Below are 27,833 nucleotides of genomic sequence, written 5' to 3'. Positions count from 1 at the left end.
TTCCATTTCTATTAAGAGTGGGATGTGTTGTGTACGTAGAGCTCCATAGTAGCTGGAACACCTTGAGGTCCAGGGCTTGAGGCGAGCAGCTCTGCTCCAGGGGTGTGAAGGTGACTCTGCATGTGCAATGCCAAATGCTTTCAGAGTGCTTTCAATTGTTTGTCCTGATGAACATTCCAACTAGAAGTGAAACCAATTACATGATTGAATTCTTAACAAATGACTGTTTTTTTTTTTCCCCCCTAAAAGATGCCTACCTAAGTTAAATTTCAACACAGTTTGATTCCAGCACCTGCCCCAACTCTGTGGCTTCTGTGTGATGCAAGTTAACAGTGAAACATTGAACATTAAGTTAGTTGTCAGGAAAAAAAAATTACTGGATTACCAATGGTCTGCCCCAAACAGTGCTAAATATAAATGTTGGATGTTATTTTATATTCTGAGAATGTTTTCTTACTGCAAATGTACTGAGACTTTTCATTGTTCTTTACCATTATTTCTCACCTTTTCTCAAAACCTGATGATTGTTAGACTTAAGGTTTTGCAATGCCCTTGATGTGAAGCTGATAACATTTCATTATGGCTTAATGAATAACTATAAGTTAATATTTTAGAAATTAATATTTTCAGTTGTTCAAGACTTAAAGAGGTGTCTGAGCACAGTGTTGCAAGTTCTGTGCTTTACCCCGTTCTTTGTAAGAGACTGAGATGAGCAGGGCGCTCACTATGGCCTTCTCTTTGCAGGGGATAAGTTAGAAGAGTTTCTCAGATCGCTGAACAGCAGCAAGCCTCTGTACCTGGGGCAGACTGGCCTGGGCAGCATCGCAGAGCTGGGAAAGCTGGGGCTGGAGCCGGGGGAGAACTTCTGTATGGGAGGACCTGGCATGATCTTCAGCCGCGAAGTGCTCCGGAGGATGGTGCCACATATCGGTGAATGCCTCCGGGAGATGTACACCACTCACGAGGACGTGGAAGTAGGCAGATGTGTTCGCCGTTTCGGTGGGACGCAGTGTGTCTGGTCTTACGAGGTAAGGCTGGGGCTGTGACGGAAGTGTCCGTCTGTTACAGGTGTGAGGTGCGTGCCATCTTCCTGTCTGGAGCGTTGATTTCTGATCATTGTATCTCTTTGTGTTTGCTTGGAAATGAGATTTGTAGTCTTTTCTGGAGATAAGAGTGATTGTGGGAGATTGTTTCCTTCCCAGTTCTCAGGCCTGAGGAAGGCCTTATCAAGCATGGTTCTTTAAGCTGCTGCCAATGTGCAGGGTCACATCTCTAGAAGATACTGTTTCTTCTTTCATTTGATTTTTCTGGTACAAGCACTTGTACCCATTTCCTATCTCTAATGGGACCAGTTTTATTACCTTTAGCTATGGTTTTTAGCATTTGGTGTTATGCACTCTTCTTCTTCTTTTTTTTTAATTAGATATGTAATGGCATCTCTTTTTTTTCCCCATGTAATTAAAAGCTGAAGTTTCTTTGAAGATTTTTCAAGTGGAAGTGTAGTATAAGTTTCAGAATCATAAAAAAGTTAGCTAATAATATATCACTTTTGATAGATTTATTCACAAAGCTTTGATGGCTTTATTTGATAATTTGTTGGGTCTCTAAAATGAAGGAGTTGTCTGGAAAAACACAGGTGTTCTGGAGGTGTTAATTCATGGGTTAATATTTTGACTGTTTACATAGAACTTGTTCATATCTACCCTGGGGCTGTTTTCTGAACAGCAACCATTATTTAAATAATCTTGACTTGTGAGCTGTTATTTTATTCTAGTAATTAGCTTTATGGAATACCATGGGATATTTTTCCTTTGGAAATTGGTTTTGAAATGAAATAGAATTTAATTTAAAATAGATTTTCTAAAAGATAACCTTACTAAAATTTGATTTAACATTCAATAGTGTATTGCAGTTTTTAGTGTAATTTGGTTTTCAAGTGGTTGGGGTTTAATGTTATTTTAGCTACCCAGTTGCACTCCTGGGTAAATGGTATCTTAACTCACTTGCTTATCTTTTCACATTTTCATTCCATGTGGTATGGAAGAAACATCTTATAAATAAAAATGTGTTCCCTGTGAAGTCATTATACTTCATTTGCACAGTTCCATTTATTTTTCTTTGAGAAGTGAAGCCTCACTTTAGTTAATTTTGCTTTTTTAAAAAAACTTTGTGGTGTTCGTACTGAAGGACAACATTGTGTATACTTACTAGAAAGTGAAAATTGTTGATAATTGGTTATTTGAAATATAAATTAGTATAAAATTAAATTTACAGTATAAATTAAAAATGGCATAGCTAATTGCTTTTGATCATGAAATAGTATTTTAAAGTAAAGCTACCCTACAGCTACCTTTTAGAATAAAAAGTTAAGCAAAATGTTATGGTGTAAAGATAGACAATTTAGAATAAACTAAAAAGGTTTTCTCATTTAGTATAAAAGTAACAGAAAGATAAAAAAACCATTAAATATAAAAAAGCCTCATTTTGTTAATGTGAAGGTATTTTGCACACATTTACTGTGAATATATGAGCTAAAAAGAAACTCTGCTGTAATTAAGAATAAAGGGGGAAATTTTATTTTATTTTGTATGTTCTTGCCTTAGCATCCCATAGAAAGTTTTAACCAGCATTATGTTTAAATGTCCCTTTATTCATTAATTCTTTGGGGAAGGTCTGGTCTTTACCTAGTGGTCTACCATTCATGGTCCACGAGATTAAAATACCTACAGGCTCGAGAATTTATTTAATATCTAATTTATAATTTAAGCATCTGGTTACAGTGAAATTATTGTAGATGTATACTTTCAGAATAAGGGGAATCTTAGATACTTTTGTTCAATGATATAAAAAAATGAGAAACATGAGGTTCTCGCCTTATAGGTTGTAAGGTGGTAAACACAACATTTCAGTAACTTTACGTGCATTTAAATGTAGATTGACACTAATGATCGCTGACTTCAGAATCTGTATAAAACAAATCATTTCAACATTTTTTTTTCATAGCACCAGAAAATATTTTCTAGAGGTGTCCTCTTAAGGAATGATAACCTACATTTTCTTCAACTATTGTCTACAATTTACTAAGTTTGGAAATTTCGGTCTTAAGGGAGCTATTTAAATAGCATTTACTTTAGGAAGCATTGATTTACTCCTATTACAAATTCTCAAAGTCTCATTTAAAGGAATGTTGGCAAATTTCATTGCCAAGAAATATACTAAACATATCCGTTAATAAAATCAGTAAAGATCTGTATACAAGGAAATTATATCTAAAAATTTTAGTACTGGGATGAGTGAATAGGCAAACAGCTAAACCAAGGTGGAACATACGTGGGTCCCAGACATCACCTCCTAGTTTGGGTTTTATGTTGTAGAAATGATGTCCACATCCGGCATTGTCCACATTATACTGAAAGCTTGACCTTGGTCATCACACTCAGTGGAGGTGTGATTTCCTGTCTGGTCATAGAAAAAGCTGTGAAGTTGATTGTTAACTTTCATATTGCGTCTAAAACAACTCTCTGTGACATAATTTTCTTTAAATTTCCTTTATCTATGCCTTTCACAGACTTCAGGGCTCTATTTCAGTTGCCTCCTATGAAAGTTCTTTCAGAGTTGAGAGCACTGTCCGTGATGCATGTTGTTGATTTGGAGTTTGAATAGATGAAAGGTCCGTCATGGAATGTTAACACAGACGTAGATTGGGTGGTGTTCCTTAAATATGAGTTGTATTGTTATAAAACATAGGAGTACTGTAGTATCCTTCTTCATTGCTAAATTGAAGTTTACTTTCTGTATTAGATAAAAAGTTAAGATTATATTAGGCAAAAACAAAGGAGGGGCAGGCGGGAGTGGGAGTGATGAGAAGACAGAAGGACTTGAGCCACCTTTCTGCCACTTACTAATTTCATTGTTTTGCAAGTTACTTCTTTAACTCTTGTTTAATTCACTGACAGTGGAGATTGTAACTGTGCATGCCTCATTGGTGTTGGGGAAGATTAAGTGAAATAATAGTAGAATGATCCCTATAAGGCCCTTGATGTACTGTCTCACCCACGACAAATATATCAGTAAATATTAGATGCACATTATTGTCCTAATGCTACAGAGATCATGTCCTTTATTCTACTTGTATAACATGGATTCATAGATTTCACTTAATAATTATTAGTAATGGGTGATTCATCTATTTGAAAAGGTTCAAACTAAAAATAACTTTTCAGTTAGCAAATCTAAGTTCGGTATTTTTGGGAAAGGAATAAGGAGCCAATACGTTGCAGTATTTTAGAACTAGGAGGAATCTGGTGTTAGTAAATCTCACTATGAGACATGGTGTCTGTTTAAAAACTGCATTACAAATATTTGCTTCAGTCTGTGCACTTCATAGGAAATGACTGATCTTAAGAAGATTCTGTGAGATACTGTTTCACAAGCCGTTACTTAATATGCATATTTGAAGGAGCCGGAACAGATCTTGCTCTATCTGCATACAATAAAAATACTGTATGCATTTCTGTATTAGCTGCCAGACAGTGGCCCCTTTTTCTGTGTTTCTCAGGAGTCTGCAGTGTCCCAGTCTGTGGTCACCTGACTGGAACACCCAGGGGCTTGTCCTCAAGACATTGGACCGGCTCTCTGGTGCACTTCAGGGCTCTGGGGCCATGGTGTGTAGCCTTAGGCCCACCTCGGCGTGGAGTCCTGGAGGCCTGGGGAAACAGGACTTGCCTGCTGGCTTTCTGTGTGCTCCCTGGCTCTGACTCTTGCTGACTCCCTTCTCTGTCAACTGTTACCTTTTCCTTCTATCTTTAATGATGGGTGGATTACAGATGTATTTTGGTATGCACTGCTCTTCATCAGGTTCCCACTCAGTTAATGTGCTCTTGACAGAGACCCTGGTATTTATCTCAAGGGATCACCAGCTGTGGGCTTACAACACCGTAAGGGCCCAGAATGGCCTGACTTCTTTCAAGTGTGTCTTGGGACAGGCTGGTTCTCGGTGTGCCTGCGATCCTTAGAGAGAGAGTTGAGGTGCTCTCCTCCCCACCTGGGGTGGCAGCATCTGCTTTTCAAGGCCATATGGCAGGTGATAATGATGAGCAGACTTCAGGGTGGCTGTAGTTGCGCTCATTTATACCTTCGATTTTCTAAGTGAAGATTACTAACTAGTGCCTGTTTCTGTTCTAGTCAATTCTGTGAATGCTAGGATTTATTTGGCATCTCCTGTGGGCTAAGATCATATTTTTGGTTGAGCTCTATCTTGACTACTGTTTTTCTAGAGCTACAATCTGGCAGTTTAGGAGGCTGCATATGGCTCTTAAATTGTTTGGCACGTGGAGTATTTTCAGTTTTTTTTTTTTTTTTTCCCCCATGCTTTTAACAGAGACAGGCGATCGGCAGTTTCTTTCCTGTCCTATTGTGCACCAGACTCACATAGTTAACTACCTGGCCCAGGTGGGTGTAAAGGTTTTGATCTTTTGAACCAGATAAATCCACTTGTTGCAAATTTCATGAAAATGAGGTAATTTCACAGTGGTAATATGATATATATTTTAAATACTGTAACTTGCAAGAGAATTCATATTTTTCTTTTTTTTAAAAAAGATGTTATTTATTTATTTGAAAGGTAGAGTTATAGACAGAAGGAGGGACAGAGAAAGAGGTCTTTGATCCACTGGTTCACTCCCCAAATGGCCACAGTGGCAGGAGATGGGCTGATTCGAAGCCAGGAGCCAGGAGCTTCTTCCAGGTCTCCCACAAGAGTGCAGGGTCCCAAGCACTTAGTCCATCTTCCTGTGCTTTTGCAGGCCATTAGCAAAGAGCTGGATCAGAAGAGGAGCAGCTGGTACTTGAACTGGTGCCCCTATGGGATGCCCATGCATCAAGTGGAGGCTTAGACAACTACACTACAGTGTCGGCCCCTGAGAATTTATATTTTTTTTATTTGGCCATTAGAATTATATATCATAATGCAGTTATGCCTTCTTTTTTCAATTTTTAGTATATAGCAAGAGAATTCTCACAGTTAAAAATTAGATTATATATTTGTGTTCTGTTTGTATATTAAAGGAATTGAGAGTTTTTGTTTTTAACAAGATTACTTACATATAAGCAGTAAAATAATTTTAATTCCATTGACTTCTCCCTCTGATGGAGTTTTACAGTTCATCTAAAAGTCATTTTAAGAACAATTTTTCCTGAATATTTTAATTTTCATAAAATGGAGCCAAAGAATATGTATCTTTATTTAATATAATTAAGTGTTTCAAAGTAATCAGAATTCCATGTTAGGGACAATATATCTCTGTGGGTTTAAAAAGCTGTTTCACAGGAGTTGATACAGTCTTACTGGATACCTTAAGAAGTTAGCTTTATACCACAATGTCTTATGTTCACTCTTGGCCCTTTAAAGGCTAAAACATCCTTGTAAGTTCCACTGTTTCACAAAAAGTTATGTGTAGAAGTGCTTTTCTATCCTCTATAGCTGCATCTTCAGTAATTTAACTCTGTACAGGTTTTTCATAGTATGTTCATTAAGGTAAATCACCTCTGACCTTCTTATAGTATGTTCATTAAGGTAAATCACCTCTCACCTTCTTATGGGGCTGTTGCACCTGTCTCTTAACTTATTTTTTTTAATTAATTAATTTTTTTTTTTTTTAGTTTTTGACAGGCAGAGTGGACAGTTAGAGAGAGAGAGACAGAGAGAAAGGTCTTCCTTTTTGCCATTGGTTCACCCTCCAATGGCCGCTGCGGCCAGCGCACCGCGCTGATCTGATGGCAGGAGCCAGGTGCTTCTCCTGGTCTCCCATGCAGGTGCAGGGCCCAAGCACTTGGGCCATCCTCCACTGCACTCCCTGGCCACAGCAGAGAGCTGGCCTGGAAGAGGGGCAACTGGGACAGAATCCGGTGCCCCAACTGGGACTAGAACCTGGTGTGCCGGCGCCGCAAGGTGGAGGATTAGCCTATTGAGCCGCGGCGCCGGCCTTTAACTTATTCTTTAACTTCCTTCTTTTCTAACACTCGTTTTGCACCATAAGGAACATTTTTTTTTTTTTTGCTTCAAAATACATTAACATTTATGGAAAAGTACAAGACTGGGTTTATGATCTAAAATTCAGTCTTTCAAAAATCTTTTCTTGGTCGGATTCAGTCACAATTTAGTTTTTTAACTTTATTAAAAGCGGTAAGCTTCTCATACCTACGCTTCCCACTGTATCTTGCTTGTCAGATGAAAGCATCATACATTAATTTTATGAATTTTCTCTGCTGCCGTGGTGTTTTCTTCTTTGTACAAAATAAAATTGCATTCTCAAGTGGTAGAGAAGGGTGACTTTGTTTTTACATATTTTGTAGGCTTAGCTAGTTCATTTTCATTGCTGATGCCTTATCACCTGAATTGTGGCAATTTATGCTTTCCAAGATGGTGATTGCCAACAATTGTGAGTAATGTTACATTTGGAAGATGCTTCCAGGCAATTTGAAATAAGCTTCATGACAACATAACTGCTCCCAGTAGTTTAAAAACTCTGAATATTCTTCTTCTTTAATTGATCACAAATGTTCTAATTTCCTGAATAAATTGTATTTAGGATTACTGTGTCGTGGAAAGGTCTTGCACATTTATAGTACCAAAGTACAAGTTTCCAAAATACTTGAATCAAAGAAACATATTTAATGATACTATTTTGGAAGTAACAGATGAATGGATTTCTTAATTTTTTGAGATTTTGAAATGTTTACTCTTTTTATAATTTTGAAAGCTATATCCTTTGTTCTTGACAGTGGTATCTGAACTTTTCATTATCCCTTTCAGTTTCATTCATTTTTATAATAAAACTATTTGCTTCTTTAGTTACTATATCTCAAAAAGGTATGGTTTAAAGGAAATATTCATATTAATAAAATAATATATGATAAGATATGGAGAAAATGTGCATAAAATATGATAAAACCATTAAGATATATGCCAGGCTCTTGTTTTTCTGGCATTAAAGAGATCTGTAACTTATCTGATACTGAGACATAACAGGAATCTTCCTACCGGATAGGGGTGCAATCACGTCCTTAGCATCACTTTTATAATACACAGAATAGCATGGTTCTCCTAATGTTTTCTGAAGTCCTCAGTGTAAGACAGGGCTACAACACACAGGGGCAATCTACAAAAGAAATTCAAATTGGAGAAAATAAGATGATGGCCATTGTATCGTGGTTGGTTACCTTGCTTGATTTTATTTTAAAATTTAGGATAATCTCCAGAGAATCCTCCATGGCTACATACTTCTCACTCAAATATGTTCTATTCTATTGGCCAAGACAAAGTTTGAGATGTGTGTATCACCTAATGGAAACCCAGAATACAACTGTTATAGTGTAGGTTAAGGAGTAGATTCATGGTAGATCTTCACTAATCAAGAGGAGAAGACAGATGCTAGCTGCAGATAGTGGAATCCAACTGGAGCTAAGACAAGATGGCTACCCCACCTGAGGAGTGAAGAAAAGGTTCAAGAAATTCCGGATAGCTTGGCCCAGAGCTGGAAATGTGTTTACCTAGCTATTGAGCTGATTATTACAAATGTTTGTTTTCATAAATAATACTTTAGTTTTAAAGTAAAATTTATATGTACAAATTAAAGTGTGGAAAGATCAACGTTTTAATCAAGCCATAAATGTTAATAATCTAATACTTTATATATTTTATATGAAATATGGGTATTTAATATGCAAAGGTTATGAAGAAAGTATATTATGAAAATCAGTGCATGAATTTCCACATTTTTGCACAAAAATAGTTATCTTTTAATTCCAAGTTGTTTTTTTTGACAGGCAGAGTTAGACAGTGAGAGTTTTATGAATGTTTGAAGTACCATCATATATGATGACTCATAAAATATAAAAAAAAGTTGAGAAAATTGAAAATCTGCTTCTGTAGATTTCATATCTTTTTTTTTTTTTTTAAGATTTTTGTTTGTTTATTTGAAAGAGTCACACAGAGAGAAAAGAGACACAGACAGAGGCAGAGAGAGAGAGAGATCAATCTCCCATCCACTGGTTCACTCCCCAACTGGCCGCCTTGGCCGGAGCTGCGCTGATCCAAGCCAGGAGCTTCTTCCAGGTCTCCTATGTGGGTGCAGGGTCCCAAGGACCCCAGCCATCCACCACTGCTTTCCCAGGCCATAGCAGAGAGCTGGATTAGAAGTAGAGCAGCCGGGCCTCGAAACGGCACCCACATGGCATGCCGGCGTTTCAGGCCAGGGTGTTAACCCACTGCACCACAGCGCTGGCCCCTCATCTTATATCTTACATAGCAATCTGATTCTGTTTCCTCAGATCTATTTACTGAGCACGTTGTGTGGTTGGTGATCAACGTACATGTCTTCCTTGTCGTCATGGAATGCACAAGGAAGAGGAATCAGGTTTCTAACTGATGTCTTGCCTTCGAGTTTGATAACAGAGTTGGTTTTCCCATTTCTGACATCCTCTTAAATTATTGTTTTTTTCATTTTTAAAAAAATGTTTATTTTCATCTGTGTGTGTGTGTGTATGTGTGTGAGAGAGAGAGAGAGAGAGGAAGAGAGAGAGAAAGACAAAGATTTTTAATCAGCTGGTTCACTCCTCAAATACTTGCAAAAGCTAGAAGTACGCCTCCAAAGCCAGGAACTCCAAGTCTTCCTTGTGGGTGACAGGGGCCTTCCCAACATGCATTAACAGGAAAGTAGGTTGGAAATATGGGTACTGAGAGTCCAAATCGCGCTTTGTTAAGGGATGTGAGTGCTCCATGCGGCAGCTTACTCCACTGTACCACAACACCCTTTCCCTACGACTTTCCATTTTAAGTCATGAAAGCTCCAGGTAGATCTAACAGTGGCACCTGTCTCAAAACTATGATCAAATTATGCTTAATTTCAGTTTTTTAAAAAATTTATTTATTTTATGTGAAAGAGTTACACAGAGAGAGAGAGAGAGAGAGAAAGAGAGAGAGAGAGAAAGAGGTCTTTCATCCGATGGTCTACTTCCCAGTTGGCTGCAACGGCCGGAGCTGTGCCGATCCAAAGCCAGGAGCCAGAAGCTTTTTCCAGGTCTCCCACGTTGATGCAGGGGCCCAAGGACTTGGGCCATCTTCTACTGCTTTCCCAGGCCACAGCAGAGAGCTGTATTGGAAGTGGAGCAGCAGGGTCTCGAACCGGCGCCAATATGAGATGCCAGCACTTCAGGCCAGCCACAGTGCTGGCCCCTCATTTTTCTTAAGTTAGCTGCTGCTTCTCTTGTTTTCTCCTTTGAAGAAGAGAAAAATAAAGATACTTTTTAGTAAATTCATTGTATATTATTTTTTGCCTATTGTAGACCAAAAATCATATTGGGATTTTGTTTTTTCATTAAGTCTGGAACCTAGGATACCTGTATTCAAAGCCCAGTGTTGCCATTCACTAAGTATGTAGCCTTGGACAAGTTATTTCACCTCACTGTATCTTAGTTTCCTCATCTATTGAATGGATGTAATAACCGTACATACTTCATAGAACTGTTGTGAAGATTAACCGAGTCAGTGCTGTAGCAGCATTCAGAGTAATGGTTGGCAGTGTTAATTCTAAATTCTGTGCAGAAGCAGAATGGCAGAAGTCAGTGCCAACTTAGCAGAGCCGCTGAGGAATAAAAAGGTCACTGTATTAGAAATCTGTAGTATAATGTTTAACTCATGATGAACCCTTTGTAAGTGTTTGTTCTTTTCCTATTTCCCAGCTGACAGGATTCAGATTTTTCGATCATGGGAATGGGCTGTTGTAGATCGGAAAGGATTCAGTTGTAGTTTGTTTTTGCAACATGAACTCTGCTGTAGCAGGGAAGGTGTTGACTTCGTAGTTTCTACTCTGCATAGTGAAAGATCCTGGGGAATGTGGGGGAGAAAAAAAGTTGTGAAGCCAGAGTCCACCCTGGCCCCTTTTATCAGAATCGCAAGGTGAGGCCAGCACCATGGGTAGAGTTAACTTTTCAGGTGATTCTAGGGTGGCTGTACGGTTTATACCACTGTGCAAATTATTTTTATTTTCCATATTCAGTTATTCACTCTATTCTTAAACTATTTCTTAAAACGTATGTTTATTTTTTCCTTTTGGGGAATCATAGAAGATTAATTAGCAATTGTGCATTTCTGTCTGTTGTTCAGCTGTTCCGAGGAACTGGTCACTGGACTTTAAGGCAGTGATTTGGACACCATCACTAACACTGGATGCTTTGTAAGGATATGATATTCATGGTTCAGATTTCCTCTTTTTTAAAAAAAATCCTGATAAATTTTAAAACATTCTTAAAAAATACATTTGTAAAGCTTAAAAGTTTTAGGCTGTTTTTACTTACCTCATCTGAGGACTATACAGGAATAGAATTCTTGAAATATAGATGGAATATTTTCATTGACTTGATTGTTGTAACAGTGACTTGTTGAGTTGGTTCTCTAAAGGAAAAAGATGTCAGAGTGATCCATTTGTTTAATGGCATAAACAGATTTCTTTTTTTACAAAACAATTTAAGTGAGACATTTGATTTAATTCAGGTTTTTTTTTTTTTAAGATTTGTTTATTTATTTGGGAGGCAGAATTACAGATAGAGAAAGGGAGAAACAGAGGTCTTCCATCCAGTGGTTTACTCCCCAAATGACTGCAACAGCTGGAGCTGCGCCAGTCTGAAGCCAGGAGCCAGGAGCTTCTTCCAGGTGTCCCAGCTGAGTGCAGGGGCCAAAGCATTTGGATCATCTTCCACTGCTTTCCCAGGCCATAGCAGAGAGCTGGATTGGAAGTGGAGCAGCTGAGACAGGAATCTATGGGATGCAGTTTGCTGCAGGCAGGGGGTTAAGTTACTGTGCTACAGCGTTGGCCTCTCATCCAGTTATTCTTAACAACTATTTCGTACTCACTGCTATAGCTGACTACTATAGTGGAGAAAAATACAACACAGAAAGAAATGGAAGGGAAAAAAATGCCTGAGGAGAACAGGAAAATGCAGTGCTTCTCCCAGTAAGGAAGCCAAGCACTGGGGGCGTTGCCAGGTGAGTGGGGATGCATGGGAAGGCAGCAGTCGAAGGGCAATGTGATAGAGAGGAATTGACTGATTCTGGCTTATCTGGAGGCAGGAGAAATGAGGATTGAAAGCTGTGGGGGGTGGGGGGAGCCAACTACACAAGGCCTTGCATATTAGTTCTCAAAGAGAGCATTGGTTCTTCTGTCACCTGGGCTGATGTCATCTGTCTAGAGGGGAGCCCATGCATAGCATTGTTAAAAGTGTTTCTGGGTGACTCCACTGAGCTATCAGGGGAGACCGTACTGTCTAAAAAGCACTGCGTAACTTTGAAAGGTTCTGAACTCACCAGCACAGGGATCAGATTGGCTGTTTCCGGCCACAGTGTGGAAGTACACCATGGCCATTAGCAGCTGCCTTTGAGCAAGGGATAGAGGAGTCTTGGTGACACCCCCAAGGTGAAAATGGCAGCGAGGAGCTGGTGAGGAGAGGGAAATGAGAGACTCCATGGTCGATAAGGGATCCAGGAGTGAAATGGAGGAACAACTTAATAGTACTCCAAGGTTTTAGCATGGATGATCATATACCTAGAGGTAGGGGATACGAGAGGAGGAGTTAGTTTGGATACTCGGTGTGTTTGAGGCCCTGGCAGAGGGTGAGGAGAACTGACTTCGAGTTCGTTGTGTTCATTCATTCATTTATTCAACAAATACTTTCTGAGGGTCTAATATGCCAGACAGTATTCTTGGTGCTGGAGCTACAGCAGTACAAAGATGGACAAAGCCTCTGTCTTCTTTTCTAAAGGGAAAAGACAATAAATCTGCAGGGGCTGGTAAGGACGGCAGGCTGGTGGGTGTGCAGTGGTTGGGTGGACCTTGTGGAGAGGGTGACAGAGGTGCTGCACAGATACGCGAGGGAGAAACTTCCTAGACAAGAGCAGTAGGTGGACACATCCACGTGGAAACATTCAGCAGGCCTGGGATCAGCCAGAAAGCAAGGGAAACGAGGATCCATGAGGACTGAGAGAGCAGTAAGATGTTGAGATGGGAGTTGGAGGCAGAACCAGGTATGGCTTTGCAGCCTTTTCTTACAACTTTAAGTAGAAAAGGGAGACCTAACGCAGAAAATTGAACTAGTTTCTCCAGTGAGACTTGAAGGAGTACTGGCCTCTGTGACTGTTAGCAACCCACACCAAAGTGTTTTTTAAAATAAAATTCACTCAGACATAAAGCGGTTGTTATTTAAAATTAGGAGGAATAAATACTATCAAAGACCTTGAATGGAAAGTTTAATTTATTTTAAATTTGGTCTATTAAAACTAGTAATTTGTTTCAAAATTATTTGAAATTTAATTTCAATGATTCAAGCCAATAACATAAAATGGTTCAAAAACTGAAATGCATAAAATGTGCAGAGTAAAAAAAATCTGCAATTTCTGTCTTTCGTCCGCCTGGAGTGCTCGCTCCCCATCCCACTAACTGGGTACTCTTCTTTATATTTCTACTTTGTTTCAAATGTCAGCTGAACTTGGGATTCACACTGTCTCCCCCACTCCAGTGTTTGTCACAAGAGGTCCCAGACTCTGCATGTGGTTTTGAGTGCAGATTTTTTAATCATGGTTATTTCTTGGAGTTAGTCTTCTATCAGTACCTAGGTACTGTTCTCAGTCCTTTTGGTTCAATGCTGCCTAGCACTTCAAAAACAATTTGAGTTATTATGTTAAGAGAAATGCATCCATTTTGGTGGAGATAAAAGAAAATGGACTGCACAACAAACTCAAATGTGCAAAGTCCCACCTTCTTTCCTGGGCAGCAGTACAGGTGAGATCTCTCTCCGTGTGGAATTGATAGTCTTGTGTGGAGATAAAGATGCAACAAACAAGTGAACAAATTTGTGGCCACAAACCGTGATAAGAATTAAGCAGGAAAATGCTGGAAAGAGTTCGTTCGGAGGCTCTTTTAGATCATCTCACCAGGAAGGGCTCTGGACAAGGTTGAGATCGGGAGCAAAGCATGAGAATGATCCTGGGAAGAGTTGAGTATCTGGACTAAGAAATAGCTAGTGCAGAGACCCTGGTGTGTGTGGGGGACTGGCAGGAGGCCACTGTGCTTGAAATATAAGCATGCAGGGAAAAGTGGTAGCAGAATGAGATTCTAGACAGGCAGGAGCCAGATGGTAGAAGAGATCTTTAATGAGAGAGATGGAAAGACGTGAAAGATTTTAAAGAGCAGAGTGATGTGCCTCTTTTATAACTTCATGTTCTTTAAAATTTTTTTTCTTTGAAATTGACAAGTACCATATATGTATAAATTAGGCAATGGCTAAATCAAGCTGATGATTTAATATGCCTCATCTCACATATATAAATATTTTTTGGAGTGACAACTGTTAAAATTAACTTCTAGAAATTTCCAAATACATGATGTATCGTTATTAATGAGACTCACCATGAAGTACAATATGAATATACTCCAAAAAGCTTATGCAAAAATCAAATGAGAAAAACTACAAGTTTATTTTGGTGCACAAAATTTTGAAATCTATGCATAGTTATTTTCATAACACATTTTCCATGAACTTTTTATGTTTGAACAGCAAAGGGACAGAGACAGACAGATATCTCCTATCCACTGGTTCACTCCCCAGATACCTGCAGCAGTCAAGGCTTGAGCCAGGAGCCAAGAACTCAGTCCAGACCTCCTATGTGGCCGTAGGCTGCCCTGCTCACATGAGCTTTCCAGGGTGTGTGTCATCTGGAAGCTGGAATTGTTTTTGAAGACAGGAATCAAAGCCAGGAACTGTGACAGGGAATGTGGGCGTCCCAATGGTGTCCTAACCACGGTAGCAGAAACCTACCCCTTCAACAGACTTTTTGAAATACCAAGTAGATTTCTTGCATTTATTCCTGCTAACTGGGATTTTGTACACACTAACATTTCCTCCATCCTGCCACTCTGCCACCTCTGGTCACTGCAGTTCTACTCTCTGCTTCGTTGTCTTTAACTGCTGTTTAGAAACATACAGTGTGATCTGAAAGGTGTCTTGGTACAAAGTGTAGTACTAAAAACTCATGTTTTTTGAATACTTTTACACTGATGCACACACATGTAAAACATTTATCAGTGTTTGAGCTTGTGAGAGAAGATATAATAGTGAGTCACTGAGGAACTCATTACTAAAAGGCCATTAAAGGGATAATAAATTCCCAGTTTTAAATTTGATCATCCATGTATTTTATATAATGTACCAGAGCTTGAATGCAGTACATTGTGTCAATGCAGTATGTTCTAAATTAGGTTCACAAAAGAAATTCTGGATAATTAAAGTATATAGTGAGAAACTTTATAACGTGCTATTATTTGTGTATGGAATCAAGTTCTTTATATTACCCTTAAAATATAGTTTATATTTTTAGGTAGGCAGCATGTTAAATATCTAAATGAGATTATTTGTTAGACTTTGACATTGTTTTATTGTCATGCAGAATAATTTTATATAATTTCCGTCTAAAATATCTTTGTGTTATAGGTGCCTCTATTACCAGTAGTTGTAGAGCAGGATAATCAATTAACCTTTATTTCGTACTCATGTAATTGCTTATGATTAGATTCATGTGATTCCCACATGACTGTTTAAAATTTACATTTCTCATATTTGACCTTCATCTTGTGTTGGTTTTATTTTTGATTACATAACTAAAAATTTATGAAGGTGTGGTGAATCTAATTCCAGAAAGAATACTTTCTACTTTGGAAAGTTGATGGCAAGACCCACCATAATCAAATAATCTTTGCTAATCAGTATTTGCTCTTCTGATGGCATATTTTATGGAAGTGCTTGTGAATGTTTTATTTCATTGATTGTAATAATGTAATTGATGGTTACTCTTCTGTTACACATATTTGTTCCCATTATATCCTTGTAGTCAGTGCTGTAAATTCTGTGTATGGATTTTCATAAGACCTGGTCAGTTGTGAAATAATTTTAAATGCATTAGAATTGATTTTTGTTTTAACGGTATATCAGAAATTAATTTTTTAAAACTAGGAAATCTATTTAAATGATACTATGTTAATTATAATAATAATTATAATTATCCTTCTACAATAAAGCAAAATTTCTTGAAGCAAATCTTGAAAATGTATTTAAATGAAGTACTATAAGGCCTTGATTTAAATACATTTTTAAGATTCTTCTCTCTTCTTACCTGAAGTAAATTCTGATTTTCCATCCTTGATTCCCCTAATAATTGTTTCCTGCTGCTCATGGTGTTCAATGCTGTTATTTTACTTCAATCTATTTTTGAAAGGAGGTGTTACCTGTCAGATACTGTCCTATTGCCCTGTTGCTTGTGACACATTGTAAATTTTGATTATACTTTTCTTATAAAACTTTTGTCAGCGTCTCAAGCAATGGGTTTACCATCTATGGCACAATTTCCTCCCCTTGGTTTTGCATTTCTCCATACTAGTGTTAAATATCAGTTTATATGGGATATTAGTTTATCAGCCAGCTCCCACAGTTCCTAGGCAAAATGAATCAAAAATGATGTTAGTGTTTTATGATTCCTGTTGACTAATTTTATAGTTGTTAATCATGGATTTTAGAATATTGGTAAATTATGGACATATTTTTGTTAGCTCACATTTGCCACTTATTTTCTATAGGATACAATTAATGTGAATTGGACAAATTAGTCTCAGTCTTGATCTACTTGTGTTCTAATAGGTTATCTTTTATTTTGAAAATTGTTGGGTAAGGCAGCATCCTTTTGTTGAGCTGATTTGATTAGTTGCGTTTAGAATGCTGTAATTAGTATTGAAATAAATGTTAAAGAGTTTCAGCATCATTTTAGCAGTTAAAGTATTATGTACCTTGTTGAAGAAATGGAAGCCAGAACAAGGACTAATTATAGCACTGAAATCAGCATAGTCAACCTGAGCGAATGTTGATCCGTAGCTCAGTGTGGTTATACTAATTTCTATTCTTCTTTGTTATTAATTGACTGTGTTAGGAAATGTCTGGTATTTTATGATGAACAGGAGCCTAAGCTTTTGTATATTTCTGAGTATATAAAATAATGGTCGGTATAACCATAAAATTTATGTTTACTGGTGTGAAGCTGTAACAGTAAGCTACTAACCATTAGTTAAGTGTTTTTCTGAGCTGTAAGGGAGATGAAGTTCCCTTTGCCTTATGCTACAAACAAACAGACTGGCTCAGGGAAGCTTAATAACTTGCCTAAGTTTGCACAGCTAGGGAGTTGTTGGAGTTTTGCTTTGAACTCTGGTTTATTGATTTCAAAGATATATTCTTCCCTAAATGTTATAGTGATGTTCTGCCTAGGAATTCAACGAATGATGTGTCTTTACTATTTTAAAACTGCAATGTCATATTGGAATAGACATGTTCAAGTATATCCAATATGAGGAAACTAGAAATGAAAAAAGTAGGTTACAAAGGTCAAATAATAGAGACCTAGAATAGAGAACTTCTGTCACCGATTTTAGCAGTCTTTCCACTAGATAGGTTTAGCTGGTGGAGACAGTCTTTGCTTTTCCAAAGAACATCTGTGAGGAGTAAGAGAGTCCAGAATTGCTACAGTCCTTTCAATTGTTAGCATGTTTGCAGGAAAAATATATAAGACAATAGTTTTCATTTTCAATAGAAACAGGAATTACATCTTGTATCTCAGGGCAAGAATAAAATGTAGGCTGTCAGGTTTTTTTTAGATTTATTTATACATTTTTATTTATTTGAAAGGCAGAGTTAGAGAGGAGGAGAGACAGAGAAAGATCTTCCATCTGCTGGTTCACTCCCCTAGATGACTGCATCTGCCAGGATTGGGCCAGACTGAAGCCAAGAGCCAGGAGCTTCATCTGGGTCTTTCACGTGGTTGTAGGAGTCCAAGTATTTGAGCCATCCTCTGGGGCTTTCCCAGGTTGTGGGCAGGGAGCTGGATTAGAAGTGGAGCAACTGGGACTCTAACTGGCGCCTGTATAGGATGCTGGTGCTGCAAATGGTAGCTTTACTGGCCATGCCACAGGGCTGTCATCTTTATCTAAAGTAACTATTATTCTTTCAGCTGTACAGTTAAGGAGCAAAGTGCATCCAGGCACAGATCCTCACACTAGAATTTCACTTATTGGGATAAATTTTGAGAACTCAGCATTTTATCTGGAAAATATTTCATTATCTGGTAATTAGGTTAGGATGAAGCCAAATAAGAATCTGAGTAGCACAGACACAGGCATGGAATGGATAAGTCACGCAGATCCATCATGGAGGGCTATCAGATTTTGGTAGGAAGGCTTCTTGGAGAAGTTGATCTTAACTTAGAAGAGTAGGTTGTTAGACTTCCCAGATATTGACAAGGAATGAGACAGAATGGACTGGACATGCTGCCCTAAGGGCAGGATGGTCAGCATAGGTCACTGCCATGGATGAAGGGGTCCTGGCACCAGAGACTCTACGCACGTGGTACTGGATGTGTCAGTGACTACCTAAGAGCCTACTATTCTTAAGAAGAAATGTAAGGAGGACAGTGAAGATGAAAGCCACTGGGGAACCATGAAGAATATGAATGATAATCTTTCTACCCCTGGGATCGGGCATCTTCTATAGCTTCCCTTTGAAGGTAGGTCTTGGAATTCCAGTTAATTTAATTTCCTTCAGGATACAGCTTTATTTTTTTTTTGAGATTTTTTAATTTATTTATTTGAGAGGTAGCATTACAGAGGGAGAGAGAACCATCTTCTGCTGCTTTCCCAGGCACATTAGCTGGAAGGTAGGTTAGAAGTGGTGCAGCCAGGACTCAAACTGGCACCCACAAGGGATGCCAAGGTCGAAGGCAGTGGCTTAACCTATTACATCACAATGCTGGTCCCTCCTTGATTTGTAACCTGCCTATAGCAATGTTTGTAGGCTCGTGTATCACACTAACTCAAAAAAGGTGCATTTTGAACAATCTGTTGAAAACTATTCATTATAGTGTAGCTTTGTAAATAATTTGTCATTTATATTGCCAAAAATATATATCTGATCTACATATGTGACTCTGTTCTTATTTGTTCTCCAAATTTTGTACCTATGGACAGACTGACTTCCTCATTATATGAGTCTCATCTGATTGTAAAGGTCTGATTTCTTTCAGCACAGCTCTCAGTTTAAATCTTTCTTTTCTTTTTAAGATTTATTTATTTATTTGAGAGAGTTACACAGAGAGAGGAGAAGCAGAGAGAGAGAGAGAGAGAAAGAGAGAGGTCTTCCATCCGCTGGTTCAATCCCCAACTGGCCGCAGCAGCCAGAGCTGTGCCGATCCAGGAGCCAGGAGCTTCTTCCAGGTCTCCCACATGGGTACAGGGGCCCTAGGACTTGGGCCATCTTCTACTGCTTTCCTAGGCCACAGCAGAGAGCTGGATCGGAAGTGGAGCAGCTGGATCTCAAACTGGCACCCATATGGGATGCTGGCGCTTCAAGCCAGGGTGTTAACCCACTGCACCACAGCGCTGACCCCAAGAGAAAATCTTTCAGAAGAAGCCACTCATTAATTGCCAGCCCACATTTTAATTAAGGAAATTATACCTGTAGTTTCTTTTTTTTTTTTTTAATTTATTTGACAGATAGAGTTAGACAGTGAGAGAGACAGAGAGATAGATCTTCCTTCCGTTGGTTCATGCCCTAAATGGCTACTACGCTGGAGCTACACCGATCCGAAGCCAGGAGCCAGGTGCTTCTTCCTGGTCTGCCATGCGGGTGCAGAGGCCTGAGCACTTGGGCCATCCTACACTGCCTTTCCAGGCCACAGCAGAGAGCTAGACTGGAAGAGGAGCAGCCAGGACTAGAATCCGGTGCCCATATGGATGCTGGTGCCACAGGTGGAGGATTAACCTAGTGAGCCACGGCGCCGGCCCCTCCTGTAATTTCAAAAATTATTTTTTCTTCGCTTTTCTATAAGGAAACAAATATTTGCTGGCGGAATTCTATAGATTCTGGATTTATAGAAATTTGAGATGTATATAAAATCATTTTGTAAATTATATCATTTCAGAATGTATTTGACTAAATAAAACAGAAACTGTGGCCAGAGCGGCTTTTGTTTTTCAGTTTTCCTGATGTATGTGTAAATAGGCCATGGCTAAGTGATGCTACAGGCTACTGTCATCATCTCAGAATTTTATTGTCTTTCATTGTGCTTTTGCTTTGAGTGTTGGTTTTTGTCCTCATGACTGTGGATTTCAAACACTTAATATGTAATACTGGTTCCAGGTAAGAAGAGAAAGACTCTTTCCTTCCCTGGGTTAAGCTTCCCTTTTATGCGTGAAAGTTCTCCCCATGGACTGCTGTTTGAATATCCTGGTGTGTGTTGAGTCTTACAGCCACCCATAGCTGCAAAAGAGGCAAGTAAATTGAAGACTTAATCCAGCTTCCATTGCAGAAGGAAAATGAGGGACTTATTCCTCTACTTTGGAGCAGTAGAGTTGTGTTGTAAAAACAAACATAAACTCGTTACCCACCCCCTTGCCCCCATATATATAGATCTGTATAGGGGGTAGTTGAGGGAATCCAGGCAAAGAAAGGGAAGAATTTTTTTGTTTTTTTATAAAATTCGAGTTTTTTCACGTAGTTGTGGGTGCTGTCAAGTTCAAAATCTGCAGGGAAGGCTGACAGTTTGGAAATTTCTACCATGGAAGCAGAACTCCTTCCTTGTTGGGGACCTCATTCTTCTCATTTGAAGTCTTTAACTAAGGGTTTTGGGACCACCCCCAATTACGGAGGGTAATATAGGTTATTTGAAATCTGCTGATTTAAGTGGTAATCACATCTAAAATTCTTCAACAAGAAGTTGTTGGCTGGTGTTCTACTAGACCCTGTACACCAAACCTAGCCAGACTGACACAGAGCATTAATTATGCCTTTATTATGTTCTGGGCACTAACGTCTGGTCTCAGCTTCCTTGAGTTGATGTTGTTCTGATTCATGTAATAATTTATGCAGATTTAATGTAATGTTTCTCTGTATCTCAAAAAATTCTCATTTTAATTCTGAATTGGGGTTAAAATACTGGCTATTATCCATTTTAAAAAGAGAAATACTTTTTAGAGGTACATTTGGATTTCTTAACCTTCTGTTTTGTTCCAAGGTGGTAAATGAGTTAAAACATTTCAGCCAGTAACATTAGTTTTATGTAAATGGGTTGGGGAATGTTGGGAAGAATAGTGGGATATTGACTGGCTGGGTAATGAAGAGACCTAAGTTTTTCTATTATCTTTGCCATTAGCTAGTTCATCAACTTGCTGTTTTGAACCAAGGACCAGTAATAAATTCCCTATGTTTCCTGCCATATTGTGGCAGTTACATGAGATAGTAGTTCTAAAAAATCCCTTAATGACAGAGATAGTGATTTTTACAAAGAAAAGCAGCACTGTAATATAATGGTAAATGTCTCATGGTAACCTCCTTTGTGATTGGGGAATGGCATGGGTGAACAAAGTTTAGGGTTGGATGCAGACCCAGAATGATCTGATCCAAATTCTGATAACCTGGATGGCCTCAAGGAACATCGATCATCTTTTCTATAAAAGTATGACTTTGTGGAAAGGAGGGCCATTTCCTGGCAGAATGAGGAATGTGTTGAAATTAAGATCAACGTGTCAGGTTTGGTCAGCTTGACAGCTATTTCAATCCATGATTGTTCAGTCCCCTCCTTTGCACATCACAAGCGCTCATTCATCTAACATTGGGAGAACTCCAGTTTAAAAAATGTTTCACTTTAAGAACAAAATTTTAAAGCTAAATAGTATTTTTAAAAAACTACAGTGGGAGATAGAAGTATTTACTTTGTGTTTTTTAAGAACATCCTTTAAATAGTCTAAAGTGATGGGTTAAGTTAGTTTTAGAAAATCTTGTAATTTTATGAACCATAACTTTAAGTACATTTAAATCAGTAAATTTTCAAAAGATAGTTGCTAATAAATATGCCCATGAAATAGCATTTATATAACCCTAAACACATTTCACATTGTATCTGAATTCTTTCATATAACACTTAACATCTTGGGATAATTACTTAGAAACTGTACTTGGCAATTTAATTCCTTTAAAAATAATTTTGAAGCTGTTAAGCACCAGCTGTTAACACTTTCACTTGATGTTCATGTGCAGTGGACTTTGCATTTCAATACTGGTTTCAGATTTTCATTGTGGCTTATATGTAATCTTTCCTTTAACCTAGCAATTTCACTTTTCATTGTTTATCCTAAGGAAACTGAAATCACTGTATATTTGTGTGTAATGATGTTTATTATGTGAGACAACCTAAGTGATAGAGGGAAATGCTTAAACTGCCGTACCTCTGTGTGTCAGACTTGCAGACAACCATTACAAATGATTTCCTAGTATTTTCTTTGAAATAGAAAAATGCATATGACAGTGCTGGGTAAAATGAGTGAAATAAAATGGAATATAAATCATTCTCTCAATATATAATTACATACTGAGATACACTGAGGGCTTTAGAGACATTCCCTTGCCACCTGAATTCCTGATAAGAATATGTTAACATGTATAATACAGCGGATGCTTTGTTTATTCAAATTTGGAATGTTTTTCTTAATGTGAAAAAATAAAAAAAGAAAATCTAGTGACTTTATTGCCAGATAAATAGGCAAAGAACTCATTTGAATTCAGTCCAGTAGGCAGTGCCGTATGCTGTGCAGTCTGCCTTGTAGGATGATCACCAAAGCCGTTGTGAGTAGAACTCTGGAGATGTCACTGTGGTTTCGATAACGTGGGTAAGAAGCTTTGGTTTGTCTGTTCATCTGTAAGGGGATGAGAAGAAAAGTTCTAATGTTAGTCTTAGACAGGACTGATAATTAAAAGCAAACACCTTAGCAGCACTCAAGGTAATGTTAGCACTTCGAAATGCAGGAAGAGGTTCTTACTCATAGTAAGAGTTAGACCCTCATGTTCAGTGACTCATACTAAGAGCTGGGCTATACAAAAAACTATTAGGAAGAGTTTTTAAATTACTTTGCTAAAAGTTATTTCTGATAAAGATAGTTTTCCTTTGTTAAAACATTTTTTTTCTTGTGCAGTTCCCTCATTTTATTATTGTGAGAGAATTTTAATATTGGTATTCAGATTCACATTTCTGAGGTTGGTTTTCTGAAATATTTGTTTTGAGTAGTCTTTTTAATGTTTGATAACTTCTGATCATGGACATGAAGGCGATTACTTCGTTATGCGTCACCTCTGTTCTTGCTGGTCATATTTAGTCATATATGAAATGTGCAATAAGATCAAAGGGATATTTGATTTGGCAGTCTGTATTTTTATTCTGTGTCCCCAAATTAGACTCACTCCACAGCTGTAGCTCAGAACGTTCATTTTCTTGTGCCAAATAAAGAAAGGCAGACCTCACTCTTGTGGGCACTGCGTTAGTCATTGCATTGAAAGGTTGGTTCTTGACAGTCTGTCATTTAGACAAAATATTCGTTTGGCACAGCTTATGTTTCCAGAATTCGTTCAAGCACAACAGGATAACACACAGCGACATAAGGGAATTATTCACAAATGGAATTGCCTCAATAGAAAGGAAGAATGGATGGAAAAGAAAACCTAGAAGTGTTTCACTTACAATTGCGTTGGTGATATTCATGATATGTTTATCTTCTACCTAATTCTGAGTCAGTAACATGGAAATACTTCATTTTTAAGTAAGTGTTACAGCACAGCATGGACAGCTCTCAAACCCTCATCCAAAGATTACGCAAGTCATGTGTTGACTGCATAGCTGGTAAATTGCTGGCTGTTGTTTATACTACATTCATTGGCAAATTTGCAAAGGAAAGTGGCCTCTTTGTTGCTTTTTTTTTTTTTTTTTGACAGGCAAGAGTGGACAGTGAGAGAGAGAGAGACAGAGAGAAAGGTCTTCCTTTGCCTTTGCTTCACCCTCCAATGGCCGCCGTGGCTGGCGCACTGCGGCCAGCACACCACGCTGATCCAAAGGCAGGAGCCAGGTGCTTCTCCTGGTCTCCCATGCGGGTGCAGGGCCCAAGAACTTGGGCCATCCTCCACTGCACTCCCGGGCCACAGCAGAGAGCTGGCCTGGAAGAGGGGCAACCGGGACAGAATCCGGCGCCCCAACCGGGACTAGAACCTGGTGTGCCGGCGCCGCAAGGCGGAGGATTAGCCTGTTGAGCCACGGCGCTGGCCTTTGACACTTTTTAAAAACCAGATTGCTTCAGAGGAGTTTCTGACTAGATGGATGTGGGTACTGGGATAGGGATACCCTCTTATTTTTTGATTCAAAAGATTTTTTTTGCCAAAAAATAACTCTGAGGTTAAAATATCTGAATTTCAAAGGTGTAACAAAGTACATTTTAAAAGATCATATATTCATAGCATTTTTGACAGTTAAATAATACATGTATCCTTTTTTTTTTTTTTTTTTTGACAGGCAGAGTGGACAGTGAGAGAGAGAGAGAGACAGAGAGAAAGGTCTTCCTTTTGCCGTTGGTTCACCCTCTAATGGCCGCCGCGGTAGCGCGCTGCGGCCGGTGCACCGCGCTGTTCCGATGGCAGGAGCCAGGTGCTTATCCTGGTCTCCAATGCGGGTGCAGGGCCCAAGAACTTGGGCCATCCTCCACTGCCTTCCCGGGCCATAGCAGAGAGCTGGCCTGGAAGAGGGGCAACCGGGATAGAATCCGGCGCCCCGACCGGGACTAGAACCTGGAGTCCCAGCGCCGCAAGGTGGAGGATTAGCCTGTTGAGCCACGGCGCCGGCCAATACATGTATCCTTATGACAAAATTCAGAAGAATTTGATAGACTTTATGAAGTCCATTGAAGATAAAAAGATTTAACTTCTAAATCAAACCCATTACTTGGAGAAAATTTCAACTCTGTTTAACTTGCAAGTCTATCTGTCCTACAGAATAAAGGCCAAGCAATTTCACATGGTTTAACAGTCAGGCATCTTGACTGAAAACCAAAGGACCACCTTTTGCCAGTTTATTTCAAAGGGGATTTGCTGAAAGATCTTCAGCAATTCACCTACTGCCGGCATGGCCTAAAACCCTGGTTGAGTCTAGGTTTCCGGGAGCAGGGTCTAGAATTATGCCACAGTCCCTGTCTCTTGCCAGGTCAGGTGTTGCTGCTAGGTATTGAGCAGGCCTTGGTCACCAGACACTGAGCCTGGAAAACTGACTGTGCTGCCAACAGAAATGAGAGGTGGTTGCTTCAGTGGTCCCCACCTGGCAGGAAAGTAGTCTGCACTGTTTGACTTCTGAGTGGCAAAGCTTCCTGTGTCAGGTGAGTCTGATAGTGGGACCTCCACTTTGGCTTTCTGTACCCTTCCTGTAAGCAAGGTAGTAAATGACTCTGTTCCACATTTTACTTCTTTAACAGCCATAAGACGAGGAGTCCTCAAGTTTAAGAATGGGATATACGTGATGAGAGTTCAGAAAAGAATTAAACTGTGTATGGCATCCAGTGCCTTAAACTGCCAGCTTTACAGTGTATTCTGGTCCATCCTGATGTTTCCTAGATACCCCATGTTCCGCCACCAGTTCCTCAGTTTCTCCTCTGTGTCCCTCATGCTGTTCCTTCGCGGTGGTATTGCTGACGTTCCACTGGCGCAGAATCCTCCTCTTCCCCTTTTTTTTGTGGACTATCCTTTCAAAATCTCTCTCACAATTCCACAATCTTTCTTTTTTCCCTTTGACAGAAGAAATATCTTTATTCTCTTTTCTAGTTTCTCTCTCCTATCCACTTGAATGTAAGCTCTTCAAGATGAAATGCCGTGTTTCTATCATTTTATGGTGCTGCAAGTCACTCTGAGCACTAGGCTGTGTTCACTGATGTATGCTGTTGTCAAGAGTTTCTGCCCTGACTATATAAGAATCTAGCTTTGCAATATTTGCATGGGCATTTACCTTTTTGTGTATTCCCTCCAAGCACTGCATTACATGCCGCCTTAGGTACACTATATCTATGTTTAATTTGCAAAATAAATCTCAAAAAATACATTAAATTTTCCTCTCTAAATAATAAAGTATAATTTTTTCAAGATTTGTTTATTTTTTAAAAGGCAGAATTAGAGAGGCAGAAAGAGAAAGAGAAAGAAAGAGACAGAGAGGTCTTGTATCCACTGGTTCACTCCCCAAATGGCCACAACTGTAGAGCTGGGCTGACCCGAAGCCAGGAACCTGGAATTTCTTCCAGGTCTCCCACATGGGTGCAGGAGCCAAGGACTTGGCCATCTTCTACTAAGTTCCCAGGCCATAAAGAGCTGAATTGGAAATGGAGCTAGCTACTGGGACTCAAACCAGGGAAGCCAGTACTGCAGGTGGCGGCTTTACCTGCTATGCCACAGTGCCAGCCCCAAACTGTAATTAGTAGTACTTGTTATTTTCAAGCAAAAACAGAGCCTGCTACTTATTTGTATAAATGTAGGTTTAGTTATATATAGTAGGTTATAATGAAAGTAATTTTCCAGTTTAAAAATAAAAGAGAAAACTCAAATGTAGATTTTGGCTGAATGAAGATTCAGAATATGGGAAAATTCTACCTGACTGCTACTTTAAATTTTTGCTATTAGTAAATTTTATGTCAGTGAATGTGAATTTACATTTGAAACATAAATAATATTCACTGAGATTGAATTTGATAAGCTGAAACTACAGGTGCTTGTAGTTTTTTATGTAGAGTCCATAACATCAGTTAACATGTGGAAGCCGTTTGATAAATGCTGCCTCAAGATAAGATGGTAATTTAAAGCCTGAGAGTATGAAGACATAAAGATCAAATATATCTAAAATGATGATTATTCTACTTTGTATCAAAGTGGAAGATATTCCTGTTAACTAGGGGCCATTCTATTTTATCTGAATTATATAGCTGTTAGAGAAAGTATGATATCAACCCAGTATCTTAGATTATAATTAGTGGTTGTGGTAATCAAATTATATAGTCATTGAAAGAGTTCTTTAAGGACTTGACATTATATAGATATTCTAAATTCTTTTTTCTGCTTTGCATTATCTTTTTTTAAAAAAGATTTATTGATTTTATTTGAAATGCAGAGTTATAGAGAGGCAGAGAGAGAGACAGACAGACAGACAGAGAGGTCTTCCATCTGCTAGTTCACTCCCCAAATAGTCGCAGAGGCTCGAGCTGAGGGGATCTGAAGCCAGGAGCCAGGACCTTCTGAGTCTCCCACGTGGTTGCAGAGGCCCAAGTCCGTGCAATCTTACTGCTTTCCCAGGCCATAGCAGAGAGCTGGATTGGAAGTGGAGCAGCCAAGACTCAAACCTACGTCCATGGGATGCTGACACTGCAGGCTGTGGCTTTACCCGCTATGCCACAGAGCTGGCCGCTGGATTTTCTTAAGCTTTGAGAAGGTGGGGGAATATATATTCTCATTGCTTACATGCAGCATACAGTGTTTAAGAGACATAAGCCTGTTTTTTTTTTCACTTTTATTTAATAAATATAAATTTCCAAAGTATAGCTTTTAGATTACAGTGGCTTTTTCCCCCCCATAGCCTCCCTCACACCCACAACCCTCCCATCTCCCACTCCCTCTCCCATCCCATTCACATCAAGATTCATTTTCAATTATCTTTATATACAGAAGATCAATTTAGTATATACTAAGTATATACTAAATTTCAACAGTTTGCACCCACACAGAAAAACAAAGTGTAAAGTACTGTTTGAGTACTAGTTATACCGTTAATTCACATAGTACAACACATTAAGGACAGAGATCCTACATGGGGAGTAAGTGCACAGTGACTCCTGTTGTTGATTTAACAA

At 38.9% G+C, this 27,833-nt stretch overlaps 1 protein-coding gene across 1 annotated transcript in view; it reads left to right on the top strand.

Annotated features, from left to right (window-relative positions):
• The window catches only part of CHSY3 (chondroitin sulfate synthase 3), a 284,035-nt gene that overhangs the window by 2,256 nt on the left and 253,946 nt on the right, over positions 1 to 27,833 (top strand). Inside the window, exon 2 of the mRNA XM_062189225.1 lies at positions 745 to 1,028. Coding sequence (XP_062045209.1) covers positions 745 to 1,028 — 284 coding nt within the window. The remainder of the gene's footprint in view (positions 1 to 744; positions 1,029 to 27,833) is intronic.

Source organism: Lepus europaeus, chromosome 4 (genome assembly GCF_033115175.1).
Source record: "Lepus europaeus isolate LE1 chromosome 4, mLepTim1.pri, whole genome shotgun sequence".
Taxonomy (NCBI): Eukaryota; Metazoa; Chordata; class Mammalia; order Lagomorpha; family Leporidae; genus Lepus; species Lepus europaeus.
Note: the sequence above shows the minus strand (reverse complement) of the source record. Positions and strands in the feature narration are given on the sequence as shown.